Source organism: Labrus mixtus, chromosome 17, assembly GCF_963584025.1.
Source record: "Labrus mixtus chromosome 17, fLabMix1.1, whole genome shotgun sequence".
Taxonomy (NCBI): domain Eukaryota; kingdom Metazoa; phylum Chordata; class Actinopteri; order Labriformes; family Labridae; genus Labrus; species Labrus mixtus.
The window spans coordinates 20,888,458-20,914,730 of record NC_083628.1 but is presented as its reverse complement, the minus strand read 5'-3'; the positions used below and the strand labels follow the sequence as shown (position 1 = coordinate 20,914,730).

General features: G+C 41.5%; 2 protein-coding genes across 4 annotated transcripts; one reads left to right on the top strand and one right to left on the bottom strand.

Annotated features, from left to right (window-relative positions):
• Positions 1-750: 750 nt before the first annotated feature.
• pum3 (pumilio RNA-binding family member 3) lies at positions 751-8,296 on the bottom strand. 2 transcript variants are annotated; one of them, XM_061061758.1, is made up of 18 exons: positions 8,221-8,296; positions 7,335-7,409; positions 7,022-7,252; positions 6,750-6,936; positions 6,466-6,541; positions 6,131-6,224; positions 5,866-5,932; positions 5,423-5,597; positions 5,229-5,332; positions 4,607-4,685; positions 4,239-4,337; positions 3,624-3,677; positions 3,286-3,366; positions 3,007-3,149; positions 2,645-2,867; positions 2,408-2,495; positions 1,945-2,035; positions 751-1,450 (listed from the first exon to the last, which is right to left on the bottom strand). In XM_061061758.1, exons 2-18 carry the CDS (start codon positions 7,399-7,401, stop codon positions 1,321-1,323), a joined length of 1,989 nt encoding a protein of 662 aa, XP_060917741.1. In that variant the 5' UTR covers positions 7,402-7,409; positions 8,221-8,296; the 3' UTR covers positions 751-1,320. The 2 variants fall into 2 exon arrangements, with proteins under 2 accessions (XP_060917741.1, XP_060917742.1); XM_061061759.1 differs by having other exon boundaries at positions 6,750-6,933.
• An 82-nt stretch (positions 8,297-8,378) lies between these two features.
• On the top strand, positions 8,379-26,193 carry LOC132992458 (cilia- and flagella-associated protein 44). 2 transcript variants are annotated; one of them, XM_061061754.1, is made up of 35 exons: positions 8,379-8,794; positions 8,974-9,080; positions 9,247-9,400; positions 9,984-10,146; positions 10,437-10,539; positions 10,630-10,846; positions 11,122-11,236; positions 11,745-11,909; positions 12,524-12,679; positions 12,775-12,822; positions 13,059-13,158; positions 13,243-13,337; positions 13,427-13,636; positions 14,421-14,531; positions 14,627-14,779; positions 14,969-15,169; positions 16,106-16,248; positions 16,516-16,795; positions 17,005-17,060; positions 17,202-17,364; positions 17,470-17,600; positions 18,094-18,299; positions 18,372-18,516; positions 18,735-18,912; positions 19,526-19,767; positions 20,503-20,737; positions 20,838-21,041; positions 21,419-21,611; positions 21,706-21,822; positions 22,560-22,690; positions 22,799-22,915; positions 23,529-23,730; positions 24,027-24,187; positions 24,487-24,621; positions 25,649-26,193. In XM_061061754.1, exons 2-35 carry the CDS (start codon positions 9,011-9,013, stop codon positions 25,868-25,870), a joined length of 5,322 nt encoding a protein of 1,773 aa, XP_060917737.1. In that variant the 5' UTR covers positions 8,379-8,794; positions 8,974-9,010; the 3' UTR covers positions 25,871-26,193. The 2 variants fall into 2 exon arrangements, with proteins under 2 accessions (XP_060917737.1, XP_060917736.1); XM_061061753.1 differs by having other exon boundaries at positions 21,703-21,822.
• The last annotated feature ends 80 nt before the right edge of the window (positions 26,194-26,273 follow it).

The following is a 26,273-nucleotide window of genomic DNA, read 5'->3' as shown; positions in this document are numbered from 1 at the left end:
ATTTAAAAAAAGATGAAATTCATTATTAATTATGAATTCAATACTAGCAGGCTTGGACTTCCTCAGAACCCCCTCCCCTGTCTTATGTTCGGTGGAGGAACCTGTTCACTACCTGGATAAAAATAATGAGAGATTTAATAACTCAATCTTCTTTATTTTTCAAACATGTTTTTTTTTTAAACAGAAACAATTACTCCTCACATGATATAAAATGTTACATTTCATTTCAAACACAGGGACAACAAGAAGTTGTGCTGCTGTCTCTCTTCTCTGACTGTTAGCAGAAATCTGTCCACGTTCAGCCACATCTCAGAACCTTCAATATAAAAACAAATGCTTTCTGCATGAAGAAAGTGGACAGTATTGTTTCCTGTGATAACTCATAACTCACCCTTTAACACCTCTCTAGATATGAACCATGAAATGTGAATTTGGTTTCTCAGTTTTATAAACTTAAATCAGCTGTCTCATTACAAACACATTATTGGTAAAGTTTCAGTACTAGACCACCATCAGGCAAACCCTAATGAAGGTACCCAAACGCTGCCAATAAATCTTTGCAAGTGAGACTGGAGTCTTTTAACTATAAGATTTTGATGGACATATTCCTCTCCTACACACCCATCCTCTGAAATAGATGTGTGAAGGATTTTTTTTGTCTTGAACTCCAACAGAACAACAGAATCATGTCCAAGTCGCCATTTTTGTGCTTTGAGTTCGTTTTCTTAAACACAAATACTCTTCACCTCATCACTTACAGTATTTATTTACTTTACTATTTTTCTTTCCATTCTGTGCCACCTTCAGGTCAATGAAACTGAACACTTCTTGCAGATGTTCAGATTTTAAACTAAACTCAGAGGGAATATTATTTCTTTAACCAGGTGAGCTCTAAAGTGAACAAGATGTTGAGTAGTCTAAGTTTAAAAGTGATGAATGAAAAAAGATTTGTGTTAAAAAGTAAACTCAGAAGAAGAAAATGGGGTCAGTCATTGTACTGATATCATTCATTAGAAGTGTTTCAAGAATAACTTGTACTGGTCATTTTCTGTACAATCTGGAAAACGTCTTCCTAAACACAAGGGTCATCATTTTATATAAACTGTTTCTCTGGAAGCATCACTTCTTCCTCAAAACACTTTTTTTTATTAACCCCAGAAAGAATTCAACATTTTTACACATCCATCAGACACTGAACTTTGTGTCGGCTTTGCAGAGTTTCAGGCTTGATGCTCTTCTTGAAATACTCCAACACCTGCAGGTGTTTAGTGAAAAAATATCCACAGAAGTGATGCAGCGAACAGTTTGTTTTCAAAGTGTCTACTTGTTCAGATGCTCCAGCAGGATTTCAGCTCCCTTGTTGTTGCTGATGCTGCTGAGCTCTGATTTGATGGACTCCAGCGCTTCCTTCACCTCTGCGGACACAGACTTGTCACAGCTGTTCAGGAGGCTGCAAATGTAAAAGAGGAATTGTTTATGAGCAGCTGATCACTTCAGCTCATGTACGGTCATGGAGGAGCACCTTTATATGGTTATACTTCCCTGTTTATGAGTGTGTGTGCTATGTGGGCCCCAGACTGTCCGTAAGTGGAATACGCCTGTTTGTTTATGTGTAGATGGGCCAGCTTGGTTCCTTGTAGCCACATGTGACCATATTTGGATGAAGATAAATGACTACACCTTTATTTTAGTTAGCATGTAGCTGTGGCAGCCATGCCACAGAGCAAAGCCTGCTTTAGCTTCTGTTCTACTTGAAATGGGAGCAGACTTTAAAAGAAGAAAAAAACTCATTTTGAGGTTTTCTTGAATGCACCAGGCTTCTTAATTCCCCTGCTGGCCATTAAAAATACTGCAGGTGAGAGATACTTCCCATTGGTTTCCCTTCCTGAAGAGGGGGACGATTCTAATAGTGTATGGTGTGTGAGTGTTTGTGTGCACACTGACCCGCAGAGCACCATGGCTCCTCTGTTGACTCTGATCCAGGTCTTCAGTTTGTCTGTTCCCACTGTGTCCACCAGAATCCTGCCGAAGCGCTCTGAGAGGTAACGAGAAGAGAGAAGGCTTCCATTTTCCACATACTGATACAGATTAAGCCCAACAAGGCCACCTTTTTGTCATCCTAGTCTTTAAAAATGTAAAAACACTCACTGAACTACAATTGGATGGAAAGTTAGTCTGTTAACAGTTCTAGGTTCACTGGCGCCCTCTTGTGGCCATTTAAGCATTCCTGCAAGCCCTGAACTTAGTCCTGACCTAAGCCAGCTGGAAATGGTGTTTTTTTTTGTCAGACTTTTTGCATATCACATATTATCATTAGCAGAAAAAAAAACACAATAGTGTAAAACAAACTGAGGGAAATGTCTCCATGGTATGAGTATGCAGCATCAGGTCTGTTTGTGTTTATTACCTTCTTTTCCAGCCTCTGCCAGTGTCAGGTCCTGCTCTATGAGCCACTTCAGCACCAGGTGTCCTGCAGGATGCTCGGCCATGTGAAGCTGCAGCACACACACACACAGATGATGAAAAGATTCAGAAATGCTCCGGTCGTTAACAGACTGTGATGGCTTCAATGTAATCTCTACGGTCAAAAGAACCTGTTGAACATGAAACAAGCTTCTAGTTCTAAACTTCACACAAACTGTACCTGTCCCTTGATCCCTCCTGGCACCAACTCCTGATTGGCCAGCTGAGACACGGATGTCATGGCAGGCCGCAGGTCACCGCAGGCTGAAGCCAGGATGTCACTGACGGTGACGCAACTCGCCTTGTCCATCACCATGGTGCCGGCGTTGTCACGGAGATACTCCAGCAGAGCGGGGGAGACAGCTTCGATCAACTCCTTCCTCCTAGTGGCTGAGTCTTTTTTACTGATAGGAGGAAGACAGAGGGGATATCACTTAGACTAAAATAAGATATTACTTAACGTGATGTCATACTGTAACACTCAGGGTTTTTGTGAGGTTAAATTGTAGAAAACGGTTGTGGCTCTGATCAATCAGCTGTTACCTGTGTGTGTTCCCGTCTCCTTGCTCCAGCACCTTGATGATCTCTGGCAGCAGGTGAGCCGGGTCTCTCGGGCTCAGCAGGTACAACAACACTTTTTTCCCGTATTTATTACCGATGACCTCGTCCAGAGACGTCAAGATTTCCTGACGGGTGGAAAACACATGAAACAGAATTTTAAGATGTATCCAAAACATTTTCATATCTTTCTTACCAGACAGATTTTAAATAATCCAAATGATCAATGTGACATTTTTCTAAACCAAATGAGCTCAGACTCACTGAGAGCACGGCCTGTTTGACCAGCTTCGTGTCGTCCACACAGTCGAATATAGCCAGAAGAACAAGGTGACCAAACTCCCCCTGTGGAGAAAAAAACAAAGAAGGTTTTACAGCGGACACGAGTACAACAGAAGTTTATGAGAGGCTACAAGAAGAAGAAACTATCATTTTCTTTAGAAGAGACTCTTTTTTAAAGGTGGTTCAGTGTGGATGTGGTCTTACTTTGACTCTTCCCTCTCATCCACATCAACAATCATCTTTCAGTCAGATCTTTTATTCATCCAGGTAATAAGGTATCGATTGTTTGTATGATGAATGGAGCAGCATTGAGAACTCACCGTAGCAAACTTCACCATGTACGTCTTCATAGTTTTGATGATGACCTTTCTGTCCTGGAACAAACAAACACAAAACACAAAGACTCACAGACTTGTTTCTTGTCCCTCCTGTTGAGGCTGACTCTCTTCATTCAGATGTTATTAATGTGAACAAAAGACCAAACTATGAGGCGCCTGCTCTGCATTATCCATTATGTGAGTGAAAGATTTGAACAACAGAAAAATGTGTTGATTCAATCATGATACTAAATTCCTTCTGAGGGGGACAGAACTATTAATGAACCTATTTAAAAAAAACAGAACAGTTGAGTTATGTATCACCTCTTGTAGTTTACAGACCAACATCACAAAGTTTTTTCACATTCTAGAAATATGAAGCATTTCAATTATACTTCACAAAGTTACACCACAACGAGCTAAAATACCAACGCAGGCACTTCAACATTTCTGTTCAGATAAAACCGCTGAAGAGAAACAGGAAACGATCGGAGGAGAGAGAGGGTAATGACACACAGCAAAGGGCCGAGGTGAGATAGAAATCCACGACTTCTGGAACATTTCTATTACAGAGTTAAATGGTTGTAAAATGTTGTGTGTGTGTGTGCGTGTACACACCTTTGCCGTTCCGTGCCACAGACAGTGCATTGCCACTCGTGCTCCGTCGTGTGTGTGAGCCATGTAGACGACCGACTCTCTGATGGACTCGATCATCTCCTGCTCAGAACAAAACAACCAATCAGAGGAGAGGTTTCACTCTCAATACAGGAAGCACTAAACAATCTGTGCATGTGTTCATGAGAGATGTCTAGACGTCTTTTTAGGGTTCTGTTGTCTTCTTCAGTTTAAACTTCTGCTCATGTTTAACTGATTTTTCTTCATATCTGTTTTATATCAAACATCACATTTGATAAGACTTTTACATGAGAATGTGCTCCAGGTATTTTATAATGAATAGAGGATTGAAATGCCATAGAACTGCTCACCGTTCTCTGTTTTTCAGGAGAGAGGAGGAAGAAGTCCAGAAAGACTTTGTGGACTAGAGAGTGTTTGATGACCTGTTCTCTGAAACACAACAGAACACAAGAGGGTTAAAGTCTTTAGATGTGGAGAATAAAGAGGAAACACTCTTTCCTAACAGAGGTCTGCTACCTGTGAGGAGGTCAAAAAGAAATGAATACACAGCTAGATATTCTCATACTAGATTCATTCACATACTATACAAATTCTCAAATACAACAACAAAAACTTTAATTATGTAACAAATAAAAAGAAAATGAAAACAGAAAAAACAGCTTCTGTGTCTGTATGTTTTTAGGGAAGTGTCTGACTATAATATTTGTACTAGTTTTTCTCTGAGTATTAGCCCACCTGCCTGAGTCTGAAAAGGAGAATGGCTGAAATATGTTGGACAACTTCTAAAGACTCATGCTGTCAGGACATCAGGTAAACTTGATATTGTTTATTGATCTCTGAGGGGAAATGTAATTGTTGCACTCTTTTCTTATTGAAATGTGTAACACACACACACATATAGGCCTGTGATACACACAAACTACACACAGATCAATACATGTTGTATGTTTGTAATGTTTGTTTTTGTCTTACTTCTGAGCCATGGGGGTGAGGCTCTTCTTCATCTCATCGATGATGTTGTTCAGTTTGTCCGGGTTCTCCTTGGCGACCTTATCGACTGTGTTACACACATATGACTACACACACACACACACACGCAGATATGATAAGCAGCAGATACTTCACACACAAAGCTCGGCTCTATGGTATGGTGTGTGCGTGTGTACCTTGCACACGATGAAGGTGTTCCCGTACAGCTCCTCGGTGAGCATGAGTCTCTGTCCCAGCACGGCTTTGTCGTTGTAGGCGTACTCGATGATGGACGAGGCGGCGGAGTGGCGAAGCATCTGACGCACGTGACCTTTAAATGTGAGCATCACAGCCGCCAGCAGCTCCTTGTTCCTGTGGAGGAACACACAAACGCACGAGTCATTCACCACCAAAGAACGTCTGTATATCGTAAAGGGTCATCAACAAGTCCTAAGTTTGACTGAGGTCGTTTCAGTCTCATTCATGTCCACAAGCAAAACGAGGGAAAGTAAACGACTATCTCATTTAGTTTTTTATGTTTTAAAACGGTGTAAAGCGTTCTCTTTTTTCTGCTTTACAAACCGTGTCATACAGGAAGTTTGTGATTTGCTTTTTGAAACATGGATGTTTGTTGACTCACCCGTACATCAGCAGCTTCTTCACCATGTTTTTGCCGTACTGAGACTTACACAGGCCGATGATGTCATCTGCGGGAAGACGACAGAGTAAGGAGAGTTAACGGCGTTCCTGGGGAGTTCAATCTGTATATAACAGTGAAGTTTTGAACGCCATCTTTTATCTTTAGCTAGCTAAAAGTGAGCATGCATGGAAACTAAACATACACACATACACAGTAACAGGAGATTGTGAAGCAGCAGATGAAGAGAAGAAACTTGTGTGCTCACCTTTAAGCTCGTCAAACACTTCCTTTCTCTGGTCGTGGCTGCCGAACTGGATGAAACACTGCAGGACTCGGACGGCGTCGTGAGCAAACGCCATCTAGAGGCAGCGGAACAACAGTCAACAAAGGGCCAACTTACAAGATGTGTCACAAAACCAAAAAAAAAAAAAAGACCCAAACTGCAATACGTCACAGTTTGACTGACAGGAGATCTGTTCAAGAGACGCAGACATGACCTGCTGTTTTATTCTAAGAAAACAGATTTAGAGGTCTGTAAACGAGGACTCGTCAAGGAGGGAAGGCACTACAGCTGAGAGAGAGAGAGAGAGAGAGGCTCACCTGTTTGATCTTCCCACGGATCAGATCGTGAAGCTCCTTCATCAGTTTCTTCTTTGTGTCGTTTTCACAATTCTTCCTGAGAAAATAAAAACAGCATAGATGATAGATGCTGACTGATAATGGGTTATGAGATTGGGAAACAACCGATAAAATTCCATCCAAAACATTTTCAGTATGGGATCATATTCCTTTCAATACTTCATGTTATTTTAAGTTTAAAAAAGTTTAAAATGACTCTCAGAGAAACTCTTTGTCCAGTGTGTGGAGTGAGTGTTTGCGGTTACCTCCTGAGTTCTCCCCACACTCGCTTGGCGTTACAGATGATGTCAAACATGTCCTTCCTCTCCGCCTGCTGTCTGCTGGTCTTCAGGTCCTTCTTCCTCTGCTGTCTGTTCTTCTTCAGCTCCTCCTCTGTCATCTTCCTCTTTGGGTTGAACTCACCTTTCTTCATCTTCTTTGCATCAGGACCTTCTGACACACAGACAAACATTAGGCCTGTCACTGTTTGTGTCATGTGTAATTGAAATGTGAAAAAGCAGACTGTTTTTTTTTTTACCTTCCCCCTCCTCTTTATTTTTCCCTTTAAAAGATGAAAATTTCCTCTTCTGTGGTCCCTTCCCATCTTTGGAGAAAGCAAATTTCTTGTTGCCATCGCCGCCCTTTCCCGGTCTGCTCTTGCGCTCTGCATTGTTGTGTGATTTAAAGGGCTTTTTTCCACCTGGTTTACCACCTGGTTTACCACCTGGTTTACCACCTGGTTTTCCACCAAGTTTGGTCCCTAGGGAATCTGGAAAGAGGAGGACATGCTCATGAGAAACTGGGTTGAAACTGATGCAGTATGAAGCTGGATAATGTTATCTTGAGCTTACCCTTTCCTTTCTGTGAGAACGTCTTTCCACTTTTTGGAGAGAAGGGTTTTTTGGATTTCGCCTCCATTCTAATGTCTATCCAAGAGAAAGAAACACAAGTTATAAGATATCATGGCTTTGAAAAAAACAACAAAAATAGTACACAAGGGTGGGCAAATTCAGTTTCTTTGGATAACCCAAACCTCGTGATCTCTACTGAAGAAACCAAAACCACCATACTAAACATGATTGTCACACTAAATGCTATATCTATATCATAACTCAAACAGTGAAGAGGAAACCAAACGGGACAATTGTTTCAGTAAACAGGGTCAAAAACAGCACGAAAACTACTCCAAACTCTTTAGATATTATTCAATTATAAGTAGACTTCTTCAAATGTAAAAACATCTTCTTCACCTTTAACCCACAAACACTTGATAAGATTTATCATTTCAAGGTTTGACTCGTTCTTTTATCCGTCACTTGTATCTCTAAGCTTCATTAAACAGCTGTCTTTAAATGTAATGTGTAGAATAAATAGATTTTAAGTTGAAATGGGATTAAGTAAGTAGTAATAAACAAACGACACAGGAACAAGTCAGTAGATATCTTTAAGAAAGTATTTTATCACCACCTCTTTATTTATGTACATTTCACTGGTTAGACTTTAGTTATCTCTGGGATTAAAACGAACTTTTATTTGCTTCTTTACTGAAAATGTTTTCTCTCTCCTGCTTGTTTTGTAGTTTTATCCGAGGTTAGCTAAGTTAGCTAACGGTATCATCAACAATGAATGACAACAAATGATGTCAAGCTATTGATGTCTCTACGCGCTCCTGTCGTATAACTAAACTGTTAACGTAAACAACAACAAGGTTTACAAGATATTTCAAGTGTAACTCACGTTTGAGATGATCACACGCCGTCTCAATTCAGTCCCATGCGTTCTGTGACTGTCACAGTTTACGGCACAAACCGTCCAATGAAACTGAACGTTCGCTGCCGTAAAAAAATGTATAGCTTTGCGACAGGTCCGTTCTGCCTAAAAGCAGTTGAGCTGTATCGTCAGCAGTTGTTAGTTCAGTATATTTACTGTATTCTCCGCACATTTCTTAGGGAAACACAGCTGGTATGGTAATTTAATGAGGTAATTAACAGCGAGCTTTTTATTTGAAGTGCCGTGGCTGTTAAATGGAAAGAAGACGTTACCGTGGTAACAGTGATGTAGCAGAAATTGTAGTTTTGGTATGATTTACTTTTGTAACCTTTCCAAGGAATTATAATATAAGTCCATCAATAAACTTTTGTCACATTCCCCCTTTCAAAAAAGAAGCAAGTATGAAGAAACCGGCAATGTATCGAAAACAGCTCAGAACTACAATAACCGGCAGGCTTTGCAGCGGTGTGACTTTCCTTGTTGCCTGGTAACGCCCCCAAACTAAAACGGACCAAAGGAAATAGAGAGCCTAATGAAAAAGGTCGGAAATAATAAACACGAGTCAAAGTTAGTGTTCAAAGGTTTAGAGAAATGTTAGCTTGATATGAAAGACTTTCTTAGGAACTGGAACTGTTGTATTTTAAACTTAAGGTCAGTTTGGTGTGACGTTATTTAAAGTTGATTTGAATAATAAACTGTCCTGTTTATTTATTTTTTCAGACAGAATGACAGAGATGCAGCTAATTTAACAGCGGAAATGTCGGAAGGAAAGACAGCATCAGTGGGTGAACAGGCTGAGAACACACAGTCAGCTTCACAGGAGGAAGGTAGTAGGCCTACTATTATATTCACACATAAATGTAATGGCATTTCATTCAATCACTTGATGTGTACATCTTAAAGGTTGTTTGAGCACACCTGCTCTTCACCAGACAAAATGTGCAAAATTGTTAGGTACTTAAGCTGTCATCAAATATGTCTCTCCTCTGACAGTATGTGAAACTGAAAACTCAGCGGTGAAGCCGGAGGCTAATGAAGGATCTACCAAGCAGCTCTCTGCAGACATGACCTACACATATGAGGAGGTTCACTCCAGACCGTTCATCACACCGGACTCTGACATCCCAGAGAACCTCCTGCACCTCTCGTATCCTTCTATGACAATTTAGTTTCATGAAACATATGACACACCAAGTATTATTCTCACACTCATAATACTTTGTTAATGATTGCAAAAATTAGAAAAATGAAAACAATATATGTTTACCAGAGTTTTCAACTTGTTCAACAGAGAAAAGGATCTTAGAATTTCCTCGAAAGAGAGGATAATAAAGAAATAATCTGCATCTGATATTCAAATGCAGTGCAATATTCTTTTTCCAGCTATTATGTATCAGTATGAAAGCAATTAAAATATTCATATAAAGAATAACATACAGTTTAACCTCAGAGCAGTCTATGTACTAAACGGTAATTATACAGTTAGGGTGTAGAAATAGAGAAACATGATAGAGTATATATTTTTTATAATATGATATAAAACATAATATTCATAACATAAGTAATATAGATATTGGTACATAGAGATATAATAATGTAAACTTGCACTTGATTGATTTTAAACTAATGTAAATGTATTATATTAAACTGAACTCTTCGACATGATAAAATAATCTCAAGAAATATCAGAAACCTTAGTGAATCTCATCTTTAACTCCTCCCTCGTTCAGTCACTCCTTTGGCTATGACAGTGGACGTAGGGGCAACCTGCAGCTGCTGGATGACACAACTCTGATGTTCATAGCAGGAAATCTGCTCGTCCTGCTGGACGTCTCCACCAAGGAGCAGAAATACCTCCGCTCCTGCAGCGGAGGAGGAATCGGCTCCATTGCGGTAGGATGGCTGACAAAGTGCATTCCACTAAGAGGCCCTAGTCGGTCTTTGATTTATATGAAAACTATCTCTGGTAGTATTACTGCACAACTGATGCTCAAGCCTTGTCGAAAAGGTCTTTTTATTCTCTTATTGCTGTGAGTGTGAGAGCTGATGGGATGAAAACTAAACCAAATAAAAGTGTCCTGTCTCTGGATGTCATGGGTGATTTAAAGGATTTAAGTCACTTTGATTTCTCAGTTTTCATTCTACATGTGTGTTTGTGTGTTTCTGTGTGTGTTCATGTTAAGGCACATCCCAGTAAGGAGTACTTTGCCGTAGCAGAGAAGGGAAACCATCCCAACATTATAGTCTATGAATATCCCTCTTTACAACCATACCGTATCCTCAGAGGTAAACACCACCGATCCAGTAATGGTGCCATTTTTCAGTTTTTATGTTTCAGTTTTATTGATAATCACTTTATATCCGTCATGTCTGTAGGCGGTACAGAGCGGGCATACAGCTTTGTGGATTTTAACCAAGACGGGAACCTGCTGGCCAGTGTGGGTGGTGATCCCGACTACATGCTGACTCTGTGGGATTGGAGGAAGGAGGAGGTGACGCTGAGCTGCAAAGCCATTTCTCAGGAAGTTTACAGAGTCAGCTTCTCTCCGTACAACTCGGGACTGCTCACATCATCAGGATCACATCACATCAAGTAAAAGAGGATCTGAAGCCTCCATAAACCCTGAGACACTGTTAAAAACACTGCTGTGATTTCAGTGATTGGAGGTCATGTGCCAGACTGTTTTCTTGGCCAGGACAAGTTTCTTCTTGGAGTCTGGTGGTTACCATCAAGTTGCCTGGCAACAAGTGGAAAAGCCAGGAAATCGAAGCTCCCTGGCCAAGAAACTGTCTCATCATTAGATGACATATTGTCTGGAATATGCTTTTGAAAGGATGTAAAAAACCTCTCTCCCTTCTCTCTTCAAGATTCTGGAAAATGGCGAGCACATTCACAGGTCTTAAACTGCAAGGGCTGATGGGACATTTTGGGAAAACGGCAGCGACTGATATTGAGGGCTACGTGGAACTACCTGATGGGAAGGTCCGTGCATTAGTGTTCTGACAGTTTTGATTTGTACACAAACTTGACAAAGAAATATATAAAGCAAGACCAAGTTTTTATTTTCAAATCACAAGACCCCTCAAGTCCCTCTTTTTTTTTAAATGTCAAACTCCTTTTGTGTCGAGGCATGTCACATTAGACCTTTGAAACAGTGCATCAGCATCATGCCTTTTTCACTCACTTAAACAGATTCAATACACATCATAGACATAGATATGCTTATCATTTGGTGTCAAGGATGATTTCAATCTACACATTTTCACAAATGTATTTCTTTACCATTCGTTCTTGACCAAACAATTTCACCACAAAGCCCACTGAGGGTCAGTGACTTTTCTGTCACTGGACTTTGGGATGTTTTTATTTTCTTCAGAAACAGACTGTGATTTCAAACTCCAAATCTCAAAAAAATTTTGGTGTTAAAAAAAAAAAAAAATCCTCTGACAGTCTCAGAAGAGAAAGAATATGTGACATCTGCTCCTGTCAGGTTGTGTCTGGCTCAGACTGGGGCAACTTGCTGCTGTGGGACGGGAACGCCATCAAGGTGGAGATCTGTCGCAAGGAGGGACGGAACTGCCACGCAGGGAAGGTCCAGCCGTTTTCCCTGGAAGACGGACAGCTCATGACGATTGGCTCTGACGGAGTGGTCCGGGTATGATACCTGCAGTCGCCATAACTCAAAAATGTAATCTCTAATTAGGACAAAATATAAAACATACACAAAGAACATTTGTCATTTTGTCTAATTTCTTAACTCAGAAAGAGAAGAAGTTTGTATAATCCACATTGGTCCAAAACTGAAGTCGTGACTGTAATTGAGGGGGCTGACCTATAAAGTGTTTACTAGTGAAGATGCTTTTCTGTTTACAACTTCAAATCACACAAAGATATTGACAAGTAGGAGGTCATTAACACTTAAAAATAATAATAAGAAAGTAAAAATCAACAAAAGTAAAAACACAAGATCACTTACAAGTTTGATGAAACCACACAAGAAAATATTTATATATATATTACTTATTGACTTGAATCATTGAATTCTTTGAAAGCTAATATATCTGATGTGAGTTTGTAACAGGTTCAGATATGAAGAGGCTCTGTTTTAATTTGCAGTATTTTGCAGATATTTCTTTCTCACATGTAACGGACGGTTGATCTAGCAAGCGTGATTTATGTTTCTAAATTTTTAAGTTTTTTTGATGGCAATGACTCCCCCCCCCCCCCCCCCCCACTCACACACACACCCCCGCTGTCCATCTCCTGCAGGTCTGGGACTTCGAGGGCATCGACTCTGCCGACAGCAGCGACCACAGCAGCAAGTTTGAGATGGAGCCCATGAATGAGATGGTGGTGGGACACAACGTCTGCCTCTCCTCTGTGGTGAAGAGCTCAACACCCGACTCCTTCATCTGGTTTGCTCAGGTAAGAAGGTCAAAGGTCACTTAATAAAACCATTCAAAATCTTTCTTAATACATGATGCAGTTTCACCTATCTCTTCATTTTTTCTTTTTTTTAGGATTCCAACGGAGCCATCTGGAAACTGGATCTTTCCTTTACATACACTGTGAGTTTCTTTCACTGACACTTTTTGATTTTCCTGTGTACACATCAGCTCTAGGGAGGGGTGGGGTGGACAGCTCTCTCCAGTGTTTTTAATTTGGACTGCAGTAGCCATTTTAAGCACTAGGTGTCAGAGTTACATATTGCTCCTTTAAGGAAAACATACTAAGGAAAGAATGTTTTCATCGATGAGTTGAATAAATAATGTGATAACAGCTGATGTGTGTTCTGTGTGTTCAGACTCCAGATCCAAAGTGCCTGTTCTCCTTCCAAGCCGGACCGATCCAAGGCCTGGACGTGTCGAGGAAATCCCACCTGATGGCCACGACCACTCTAGACCGTGAGTCACACACATCTGCACACATGCACACATACTGCACACACTACAAAAATGACTCTCTCTATATCTGTACCTGCTCTCCAGGATCAATTAAGGTTTTTGACTTCCTGGCAAAAAAAGAACTGACCACCAGCCGCTTCAATCAGGGTGGTACTGCTCTCAGCTGGGCTCCAACTTTGGTAAGTGTGCTGCGGGCAAAATGTGTGAATCTACCACATACAGACGGATTTATAAGATAAAAAAGTGACCCTCTGGTGTTTGTTTCCAGGTGAACCAGAGTGGAGGTTTACTGGTGACAGGCTTTGAGGACGGGGTGGTCCGGTTACTGGAGCTGTTCAACCCTCAGAGGCTACACCTGGCCAGCGGGCGCAGTGTCAAAGGAGATGCCGAGCTACGCCTCAAACAGGCCTTCAAACCCCATAATGCACCTGTGACTGCTGTTGCATATGAGCGAAATGGTGAAATCTTAGCCACAGGGGTAAGAATTGTTCCATGAAGCTGCAGTTTGCTTATTGTGTCCATGGAAACAGCTGCTTTCATAAAAACTGGAAAGGGCTTCAAGTTATAGGAATTGTTTCAAAGCTCTTCTTACTGAACCAAAGAGAGAGGATTGATGAGAGAGGAGGGGAATGTGAGGAGCGATTAGCGAGGATACAAGAGAGCAGAGAATAAGGAAGTCTTTTTATCGATAGACATGTCCCCTTATTGGACATCACTCATTGATTTCACGCTTCAGAGGATCGGATTTTAAACTTCACACCATCCGCCGGGGAAGAAACTGACCTTAAAACACAACCTTTAAACAGAATATAAACAGTCAGTCTTTTTAGAGTCAGTATGTGATGAGCTGGGATTAGAACAAGTGTTTTGAACTCTGCAGTCTGTTCAAAGTTAGTACCAAAACCAGAAAATGTGTGTGAATACATTTCTGTGTCTTCACCCTTATGTTTATTTTCTTTTTTGCACCTAAAAAAGGAAAAAGGTCTGCACACTTTCCAGCTCCCATTTGGGCAATTATATTTCAACAGGGCAGCGTTTGGATCTACAAGAGCTTCCTCAGGCAGATCTTTTGTTTTTCTCTCAATTTATTGCACGTGCCAGCTTCCTCCGCAGCCTATCATGTGAACTCGTATCCTGATTAATTCTGTTGCATTGAAAAAAAGTGATCCAATAGGTTTCTGTAAATACTTCATTACTATATAGCTTTTCCCCTTTTTAATCTATTTACATTCCTGCCCTCTCACCACCACCTTCTTCCTCAGAGCTCAGACAGCACCGTGTTCTTCTTCACTGTCGGGGAGAAGTACAAACCTATCGGCTTCGTCCATGTTCCCGGGCCGGTACAGACGCTGGAGTGGTCGCCTCATTCCCACGTCAGTATGGATCCTCCAACTCACATTAACTGTAGTGATCATGTGACAGGAGATTAGTGATCCATCTTTGTCTCTTAACTATTTTTCAAACACAGAGTGAAAACAGGCTGCTCATCCTGTGTCAGAGCGGTCATGTTGTCGAGGTGCAGAGTCCCGATCCAGAAGCACAGAAGCCGACCAAAACCTTCCAGCTGCCTGAACTGCCCAGCAAAGTGTTCAGGTTCAGGAGCATCAAATCTCGCATCAAGGTCTGAACAAGATCTCACTTATCTCAAGTTAGAAGGGTTTCATAGTCACAGCCATTTCTTTCATTTCCTGACACTTTACACTTGATTGAAAAAGCTTTTAAAGTAAGTTTAAGGTGGTTTATGTAAGGATTTTATTTATGGATCTAACTGATTTGGGTTTTGGTGTTTTTTGGGTGTTTTCGGTTTCAGAGAGAGGAGGAAATTGCAAGACGTCAAGAAGTAAAAGAGAAAAAGAGGAAAGAGAGGGAAAAGAGGTTGAAGGAATCCAAGCAGCCAGAATCAGAGCTAGAGGAAGAAGAGGAAGAGTTACCGCCTATCTACATCCCCGACCCTCCAAGTCCTCTCTGCTGTGGTTTCTACTCTCTGCCAGGACAGTTCTGGATCTCCATGGTACAAACACACACAAAACACTCCTGCAGACACACGCTGTCACATAGTTTGTATTTCATGTCAATGCACAATATATCATGAAAGTCAGAAGAGTGTATTTAATTAGTCCTGAACTGAATATCCAAACCTTCTTATCACCAAAGGTACTGAAATTTCTGCTCAGGTATTTATTTTGATACTAAATAGACGACAGCTTCAATCAACTCATCACGATGGTTTTTGTCTTGTTTGGCAATTATAAGCAGATGACTGTAATATTTAATGCCTTCAGTACACTAGGAGACCCTAGAAGTACTTCAAGTAGAAGTTTATGTCTAAAAATCTGACATCATTAGACTTGATGGTCACAGTTGATAAGATTTTGCACCCACAAACGGCTGTCTTTGGGGGCCGGTAGCCTAGTGGTTAGTGCACACGCCCGATGTATGGAGGCTATAGTCCTCCAAGCGAGCGGCCCGGATTCTAATCTGACCTGTGGCTCCTTTCCCGCATGTCATTCCCCACACTCTGTCCCTGATCTCCAGCTCTATCTGCTGTCCTATCTCTGCAATAAAGGCACCAAAAAGCCCCCCCAAAAAATTGGTAAAAAGGCTATCATCGAGCTCAAAATTCAGGAGACTAAACATGGATTAGTATTGAGATGATTTCCCATCATGCTCATGATTCAAAATGTACAGGAAGAATAAAAAAGATGGTGCAGTAAAAGAAGCATCATTTGGCAACAGCTGCCTGTGAATGTGCCGTTGTTTGTGTGAGAGATGCTGTGAATGAAGTCGTAGCATTCGATGAGCTGAATATTGTGGAGCATGAGATGTTGACGCTTTAATAGATGAAGTAAAATAATCATATTTATAATCATACTCTATCACAGAGGTTACAGAAAGAGACAAATGCTTCCCTCAAAGTTTGAATCTGTTGTTTTTCTCTCTCTTGCAGGGAGGCTTCGACGCAGGTTTCTTGTATCACTGTAAGTTCTCGGAGGACCAGGACCAGGAGCCGGACCAGCGTCAGGATGAACCCTTTGACTGTCGGCCAATCCACAATGCAGATAAAGACCCCATTTGTTCCATCACCTTCAGGTAAGGAGGGTTTATACACCAATGCTTTTAGAATACTGCATGGGATCTCTTCTCTTTGTAAACTCTAAAGTGGGGGCATCATTTTAACAAAGAGAGAACCTCATATTTGCAATAAGCAAACATGGCTGGACAAGAAAAGCTTAGATTTGTCTGAGGGAGAAACAGGACCACAACCCTCTCTCTTCTTAATGAGATAAACATCATCACATGTGGAAGCACAATACTTTCATCTGTGTAAAGATGTTGTGTTTTCTTTTTTCTTTTTAGCTCCGACAGGCAGCTGCTGCTCTGCGGCATGCACTCAGGCTTCATCAGGATTTACCTCCTGCAGCCTGGCGACCACACCCTCACCTCCATGCACGCCTACTGGACGCTCAGCAGCCACGACAACCAGTACGGACATCTGCGGCACATCTGCTGTAGCCATGACGACCGCTTTGTGCTGACAGCAGGAGATGATGGAAACATCTTCTCCTTCAGTCTTCTCCCTCCAGAGGAGCTCCAGAAAGAGCTGCAGAGAAAGAGGGCCAAGGTTCCTTCACCCAGGGTCAGTGGAAATGTATTTTATGCAAAAGTGTTTCTTTTCTCATGTCTTTTTCATGAGCAAGAGAGTAAGTAAGAAAGTAAGTGAGTACATAAGTAAGTAAGTAGGTATGTAATGAAATAAGTGCATTATTAAGTAAGTACATTAAGGATAAAGGAATACATGCCGAATCTATTAAAATGTAATATCTGGTTCACTCTTTATTTGAACAGAGGGGTCTTGAAAATGAGTTGTTAGCTCAGGACATCGAGGACCCAGCAGCCTACAGGTGAGTTTCTTTATCACTCTGTCTTTGCCTTTTGTACATCTGTCATTTTTCTTGTTACCAGTTTCTCTTTTTGAGAAAATGAATTCTTGTAAATGTAGCTTTTAAAGAATACATTTTATCCTGCCTCTCTCTCTCGTTCAGCATTGAGACAGCTAAGCAGAAGCTGGAGAAGGACCGTCTGCGTCGGGAGGCCGAGCTGAAGATCGCAGCGAAGCGGAAGAAGCTCGCTGAGCTCCAGAAGGAATTTAAACAGCTGCTGAACAACAACCAGAGTCAGCCGGAGCACGTTCGCCTGAAACCTGGGGTACAGCGCGAAAACAGAGACAACCAGACACACATTGACACACACTCTCTTCACTGAAATGAAATGTCCTCTGTTGAGCTGCTGGGTGTGATTTTGTGTGTGTAGGGGCTGCAGCTGGACCGGCGGTTCACTGAGCAGGCAGAGAGGGTGAAGGCTCAGCGGGTGAGGGAGGTCAGGAAGCAGATGAGCTGGGAGGAGGAGCGCTGCAGCAGAGCACTCAGCAAACTACAGGACTGGTACTAAATACACACACACACACACACACACACACACACACACACACACACACACACACACACACATACAAGCCGGATGTGTCCTTGGGCAAGAAACTTAACCCCAAGTTGCTACCACTGCTTAGCCGAGTCCCATTTTCTTTTGCATTGTACAAAATATGATGATTTAAGAGAATTATTGTTTCATGAAGTAAAATCTGAAATATTGGGGCGGACAGATGTGCAGAAACTGGAATGGCTGTTTAAGTTTGATGTGTTTAAACTTGCTAATTTTGTTTCAAAAGCTTGGAAAAGAAGACAGGATATTCTGTTTAATTAGTTTGACTTCTTGCTTTCTCTTTTTGTTTCCTGTCAATGAATATAGTTTAACTAGTGCACTCTGATCCGGGAATGTTTTTAATTTATGGTGTCATGTAAGCCTATGCAGGCTGGGCATATGGATGTATGTATGACACAATAAATAATAAAAATCCATTTACCATTTTGCTTTCAGGTTCAGGAACTCTCTGGAGTCCAACATGGTCACTGTGGTCGCCATCTGCAGCGAGCACAGAGTCTCCACCTACCGTCTCCCAGCGCTCACCAAGACATCAGCCCAACACCAGAGCAGAGCCAGCCCGCCCGAGGAAGAACAGACCACTGTACAAGGACGCAGAAAATCCAAAGCGGAGCCTGCAAAGAGCGGCAGCATATTAGAAGGTAGTGAAGTGTTAGTGCGTTTCTTTCTTTTGTCCAGGACATAAGTGATCTAAATCTGTTTATGTTCACCAGAGGAGGCGATCCTGCACGCCCCGGTGTCTCGCCCAGCAGGCGTAAAGCTGGCAGATCGACAGGTGGAGAGGCTCCGGAAGGCCGCAGAGAAAGCTGAACAGGCTCGAGCCAAGATCGAGAAGAGGAGGCAGGAATGGGCGAAACTGTGAGTGTCAGATCCAGAAACATAATCCAGGGCATCGGGGCTAAAATTATAATTATTAAGAAATTTGCCACTGTTATTTTTGGTTGTTTCTTTAAATCAAAATAATGTAAAAATGCATCGCCAGGTTTAGAGGTTTATAAGGTTAAAAATAGTCGTTAGCCTCTGCTGTCGCTATTACAATGCTGCTTCAAAGCTTTGATATTTTATCGGTGTTTCAGGTATGCAGAGGAACCAGACGAGAACTGTGAGGACCCGCAAGACGTGCACGCCATCAAGAAAGCCAAAGAGACCATCGGAGACTTAAAGCTGAAGTCAGACAAAGACTTCACGGTGCCCAAACACCTGAGGATGAACGCTGAGAGGAAGAGAGCGGAGCTGATGGGCCTGGAAGACAACGTACACACACACACACACACACAATAATCATCATTCAGTACAAAAAGGTTTTATTTGACTTCTCATCAGGAGATAGGAGGTAAATAGATTTTCCACCTTGGGGTCAAAAGATGATTGTAATGTGACTGACTCTAAATCATGACAGAATTAAATAGTTGTTGGTTACAGCAATGACTGTGTGCAAAACAACAGCTTCTATAAAAATTGAAAAGAGGTCATACCTAATGTTAAAGATGTAGTTCTTATTCCCCACAGTTTGATTAATCCATAATTTGTCCACCAAAATAGTATTCATTTGTATTTTTGTTATTTGGAGATTTGTATAATATTTGAGTGATTTTAGCTTCTTTTTTTAAACAATATTACATCCAAACATGTTCTTGTAGAAGCCTTGCTAATATGAGGATGTGCTTCTAACCTCAGTTTAATATTAATGCTAACTTAGTATGAAGATCCAACAAGAATCTTAAGGTCTGTGGACTTTGTGATCCTCATTTATCACAAAAAGTTTGAAGTGAAAATACTTACACATAAACAGATTTTTTTTTAAATCAACAGATGAATCAATAATGGGACTAACAGATGAATTAAATGAGTGCGTCCGTTCCATCAGATTCGTCAGAAGCAGACTGAGATGAACAGACGGATCGTGGCTTTGAGGGACTCAAAGGTTGGCCTCCTGTCTCGGCTGCGTGCTCAGGCTGAGCAGGTGAAGAAGGTCCAGCAGCGTCTGCCAGCCCATCTCCACCGTCCTCCTCCCACTCTCCCATACATCCTACCAGAGGAAACCCCAGAGAAGAGGCTGCAGTACAGCCACGCCACACTGGAGCGATACCGTGTTCTGAGGGATCAGAGGTAAGGTAGCCATGTTTCAGTTTGATCAGGTTTCATCTAGAGTCTCTGAAGTAGAGAAAGACCTTCTTCTATTTCAATGTGAAATGATTGTTTTGGGGATTTTCAAGAACCAGTATGAATGTTACAGTCATATTTCAACACTTTGAAATTCTATACATCTGTGGTTTGGAAAAACTGTCAAAATGTCCAACTCAGTCTTCACAACAGCAGTTACAAGATTAGATCCAGAACTTTTCTTTCATCCCATCTTTGTAGAAAAATCGATTTAGATGACTAATTGAATACAAAATAAGAAGGAGTGATGATTTCAAGTTTTGCACTATTTGGTCAAAGCTTTTGATCCTCCTACAAATCCAACTCATTTTCATACATGTTCTTTTTGGTAGAAAAAGCCTATCTAAGAGATAAATGACAATGCTGCAACATAAGCGTCTGATTTACTAAACAGCAACTTGCAACAGAAAAAAAGTCCTCATGAGGTGTGCTGGTTTCAAGCAACTGTTTTCAAAAAAGCATCAAGACTGGAGAGGGATGCAACATATTCCTTTATTCGATTAAAAAGGTTTCTTCTTGATTCTTTAAGTGTTCAGATGCTCTAGTTGTCTTTTACAACTTTCTCTGTGCTGTTAGCTGCACTTTAAATACTGTAAATATAAGCATTAAAATCACTGATTGATTTATCTGCCATTCACATCTAAAGCCTCGGACTCAGAGATGATGTAAATATTCTAACAGGCTGCAGACCATGGAGCAGGACGATGCTACAAGTTTATTGGATCAGCTGGAAAAAGTGGAAGAAAAGGAGAAGAATGGAGAGGAAAGGACACCCAGCCTGTCAGCTTCTTCAGTAACCGGAGAAGAAGGGGAGGCAGCAGGGGACGAAGGAGCGGAGCTGAGTGAGCTGGAGGAGGAGCTCCAGAGGGAGGAGGAGATCAGACTTTTGCACGAGCAGGACTCTCTACTGGAGGAGGTCAAGTGTTTATAAATGCTAGTGATTCAATTTCTTTATCATAAACAAATAGCTGCTTTATAACTTGCATCACTTGTGTTTTTTTTTTTTTCTCAACCAGATGGAGAGTTCAGTGTGTCAGTTTGATGCTGAGCTCCAGCTGCTGCGTCACCAGAAGCTCCGTCTGGACATGCACCTGAAGATGGCCGACCTCCGGCAGCTGACGCTGTACCAGGAGCTGCTGCTAGTCAAGGAGTTTGAAGAGAGGGAGGACAGCCTGCAGGAGAAACTCAACACTCGCATCAAGGAGGAGAACAACATCACGGTGGGACAGAGTTTTATGTATCTGGGTCATGTCCATCCATCCATTACTGCCTAGTGTTACACTGATGTTCAGTCTCTAAAGTCTCACTTACTAACTGCTCCTTCTAAATCTTCAGAATTTGTCACAAAGGTCTAGTTAGGCTCAAGGATTAATTGATAAAATTTCAATGGTCAAAGGTACTGACACACTTTCATTACAGGCATTCTCAGAGGTCCTTCTTACGTCCACATTTTGTAAACCTGTCTGTGAATCTCAGTGATGCCTGGAGGGAGTTTTGATTACATCTTTGTTTAGCTGTTTGTACAAAAGAACGATTAAGATCAATGTTTATAAATCTTCACATCCTTGGTTCCATCCTCCCCTCTCTTTCCCTTCAGTCAATGCTGGAAGAGTTTAACGAGCAGCTGGCACTGAAGCGGGCAGACATCGCCCGGCTGCGGGAACGAGAGAAGGCTCTGTTCTCGGCCTTCCAGGCCTCGCTGGGCCTGGAGAACAAGTTTGAAGAGTTTCTCACCAAAGTCTTCAAGAAGAAAATCAAACGTGTGAAGAAGAAGGAGCCGGCGGAAGAAGGTGAGAGGACGAGCCATAACTGTATGAATGTATGACAATATGATGTGAATGTGTGTATCCACTTTCAATTATGATCCAAATGTGTTCCCAGAAGAAGAGGAGGAAAGTGATGAAGACTCAGATGAAGACTCAGATGAAGATTCTGACGATGACGATGATGATAGCAGCTCAGAGGAGGAAGGGGCTGTGGACAGCAGTGTTTGCCCTCCAGGTAAGTTTAACAGTGGAACATATTCAATCTCTCTCTCTTCCACAGTGAAATCTGAACTTCTTATCCAGGAACAAAAAGTCTGATTCTACACAAAGGTTGTTTATCAGTCACATAGTGGTTCAGGGATAACCATTCTGAAGCCTCAATCTTTGACAATTTGTCAACTGGCTTCTTGTTGTGTTTTGGATATGCATTGTCTTACAAAAAGAACCATGTGCTGTATGAAGAAGATTTGAAAGTATTGTTTTCAGACCATAAACATCTCTGGAAATCTTACTGAGGTGATAAATCAAGTGAAGTGGGTTCATTATCTTATGGACTTCTGAATGACTGACATGAAGTCAGCTGGCCATTAGAAAGACAGCATGTTCAAGTCACTTTTCAATTTTGAAACCAAGAGGTCTAAGTATTTTATATAGTCTGTGGTTTAAACTGACTTTCAAACAAAATGAACATTGCAGAAAACAGCTTAAAAATGTTGAATTGATGTCTTGCTTGTCCCTGTTGTGCAGGGGGTTCTCATTGTAGAGGTTGGAAATGTGGAGGGTGTAAAAAAAAGATGCAGAGCTAAAGTTGAACAAATGTAATTCAAAAGCTCTAGAGCTAGTCACACTGTCAAGACTCAAAACTGAAGGCACTAGTGTTTAGAAATGAAGCATTTAGAGGCGACTCACAATGCTCCAAGTTCAATAATCTTTAACTTTGACTTGAAGTATAAACCTGTGTGTGTCTCTCAGGCTGTGAGCCAGAGCTGTTTGAGAACACTCTGCAGCTGCGGGAGCGCCGGCTGGACCTGGAGGAACTCGTGGTGGAGGAGAAGAAGAGTGCAGAAGCTCTGAGGCGGGAGTGTGACACCCTGGTCAAGAAGGTCATGATCTTCATCTTCTCCTCATCTCTTCTGACATGTTTCTGTTAGTGTGCGTTCTTCTATCACTCACATCCTGTTGTGTGTGTCTTTGTGTGCTCGGCCTTGCAGGAGAAATCTATAAAGAGCAGTCGCAAGGCAGCAGAGGAAGACTTGGAGTTAGTCTACAGAGAAAAACAGCAGAAAATGAATGAACTAGACGTGGTGGTTCCTCTCAGACTGAACCAGGTAAACACTCGAGGGACACGGTGACATTACAACAGACAAATTGGACATTTAGGTTAAACTTTTGATAAAGAGCCATATTTAAATTGACAGCATTATTTTTCTATGTCACTTTGGATGTTATAAAGCTCACAGTGATGTGCATTTTGTTCCCTCAATGTTTTTCTACACGTGTTCCTGCAGAAATAGCGAGCTGTGTTTGAGCTGGCTTTGATTGCAAATGAAGCAGAACACTTCGGCCGTAATGCAATGTTAAAAGCCATTGGCTGTCTTTTCCTATGATTAGTTTTTTGTAGACAGTTGTTTGCATATTCATATAAGGATTTTTGTAAGTAATGTTTCCTCTCATTTCCATCTCCAAAATGTGCTAGTTGGACTGCAAACAATGAGCACTGAATTCTATAAATCTTGGCCTTGGTATCCAGCATCAGTGATCCACTGACTATATAAACATTGGCCGCTGACACCAAAGTCCTCATCCTAATAAGAGAGCAGCTGATGGGTTCCAATAGCTTCATTCAAATATCTTATTTTTTTCAAAATATCATCTTTAGAGAGCCACTAATTTTATCACCCCATCCACTCCCTCTCTCGATCCTTCACATTTATCCACCAGATTGAGTTTCTCACTAACGGCTCGTTGCCGTCTGACCTGAGCCCAGCGCTGGTTCTGGACAGGACGGAGCTGAACAGGCTGCAGGAGCGAATCCAGCAGCTGCAGGTGGAGAAGAGCCAACAGAAAGATCTGAACTGTGCAATCCGCCAGCAGCACGTCAGACTCCTCCATGACCGCAAGGACATGAACACCAAGATTCAGGGTGAGGCTTCCTTTCAAGCTCAACATGAAACTCTGATGATCTATACGATACAAATTCAACTAAAATAATTCAGAGTAAAAAAACGAACATAGCAAAGGAATTTTTTAAAAAATGTCTCAGGTATCCTAAAAGAGGAAAATTCCTCGTTAGTGGGGCAAACTTGTAAATATTGACGTGTGTGTGTGTGTGTGTGTGTGTGTGTGTGTGTGTGTGTGTGTGTGTGTGTGTGTGTGTGTGTGTGTGTGTGTGTGTGTGTGTGTGTGTGTGTGTGTGTGTGTGTGAATGTTGTGTTACAGAGCTGGAGGAGCATTGCAACCAGGTAATGATGATGAAGTACGGGCAGCTGGTGAATCTGGAGGTACTGCAGACTTTGTCAGGGAGCAGAATCCTGGAGGAGCTAAAGCAGGAGAAACTCCTCAAGGAAGCTGCATATGCAAAGGAAATGAAGGAGTGGGATGTAAGCTCAGTTCTTGTGTATGTGTGGGTTTTTGTGTGTGTCTGAGTGCACTGAAGCAAGTGTGTGATGTCTATCTCAGTCTTTGTCTTGTATGAGCGTCTTTAAACCCAGTACTATCTTTTAAAAACAGGCGGTAAATAAAAGTTAACTTATTGATCATTTCTGGATTTGTATGTGTGTGTGTGTGTGTGTGTGTGTGTGTGTGTGTGTGTGTGTGTGTGTGTGTGTGTGTGTGTGTGTGTGTGTGTGTGTGTGTGTGTGTGTGTGTGTGTGTGTGTGTGTGTGTGTGTGGCTTTCAGGTGAAGGTAGAGGAGGCGCGTGAGGCTCTCATGGAGGTGACCAGGTGTGACACAGAGCGTCTCCGCAGCATGACGAGCCTCTTTAACCAGCAGAATGAACTGGAGAATAAACTCAACACAAGGCAGAAGAAAATGGTAAATTGTTTTGTTTTTTTTAAATATCAATTTATTTTAAAATTTGACTTAAATGTGCGACCATCAATTAAAAAATAGACAAATATTTGATAGTGTTGGTTGCAAAAAAGCTACAAAGGCTCTAGTGAAACTAATAACATATTGACGTTTCCATGACATATTTATGTTTCCAGTTGTTCTGCTTCCCCCAGTCATTTAATTTATACTGAGGCTTTGACATATGTTAGTCAGATCAAGAATCTCTTTTGGACTGAGGATCTGTGACAGAGTCAGCTTTGTCCCACTGAGTGCTAGGTTTGATTTCAAGAGAGGCTTTTGTGTGTTTCAGTAAGCAGGGAACAAAAATGTGAAACTGAAAAAGTCAATTGAGATATTTATAGTAATGGACAAAAACAAGTAGGAAAAAAAAACACAAAATATTTCAAAGTCTCACCGTGAAGAGGTTCCTCTGCGATAACAACCCGCTCACTTTAAGTGATCCCGCTTATTACACGGCTGCTTTCTTAATAAATCAATGTATAATAATATAGCTATGGAAAATAGGTTATTGATTTAAAAATGATTTCTTTATTCAGTTAAACAAAAAGTCTCTCTACAGTTAGAGCTCTGTTCACAGCAATAGTTCACTCTAAGGCCTTATTAAAATGTTCACCTAGCTTTCATTACTGACATTCAAGGAAACATTTCTACTGAAGGTGAAGTGAGACCAAGTGAACAGATCTGCATGAATCAGAGCAGCATCACTTATCACACCACTGTATCCCATAATAACACGTTCCTCTCATGTGTTATCTTCTGTTTAGTAGATTTGTCTGTTATGGCCTGCAGTATTTTTTCCCTCAGTTATCCTCTCCTTCCTCCTTTTTAAAGCAGTAAACAGACCGACGTGATGTCAGATAGATCAGTAAACACACGCTGGTCTCTCCCTCAGAAGGAGGCCAACACAATTTTTGAGACATAATATATGTGTGGAGGTTTGTCTATATGTACCCTGCATGGCTTTACAGATATATCTGTGTGCATACAGGGCGGACAGTTCCAGGACTACCGGAGGCGTGTGCTCCAGGAGGACATTCAATGGCTCAGGGACCTGGTGAAAACACAATGTCAGCAGGCTGAGGCCTTCAGCAGGGAGATTTTCCTCCTGTCCCATCAAGGAGGCCACGTCCTGCCCCCTGGACCAGACCCACTACCCTCTATTGACCCCTTCCCCATCCCCACAGACCGCACCACCACAGGGGCAGTTTAACTGAGGTCAGAGGTCAGAAGAAGCATACACAGACACTGAGATCACTTGATAGCACGCTGCTACAAATGGTTATTCTCAAGATTAAAACGGTGATTCATTTAGTTGAATGCTGTGATTATTTAATACCAAATTCAATCAAAGGGTTTGATTTAGTCATTAATAAAAGTCATCTGCTGTGCTTTGGGATTTTAAAACCTTGTGTTATTTGTTAACCCTGATGATGTTTCCTCACACATTATCCTCAGATGATTGAAAAGAAAATCAAAGTAGAGTTATCAGGATTTGTATCTTTTCTTGTCTTTAAATTAAACGTCTTGACCAACTGGCAATCTCTGGTTGAATATTGAATACAAGGGAAGTGCTAACAATTGAAGTTCTTCAAGTTGCTACTTAAGGCTAGCTC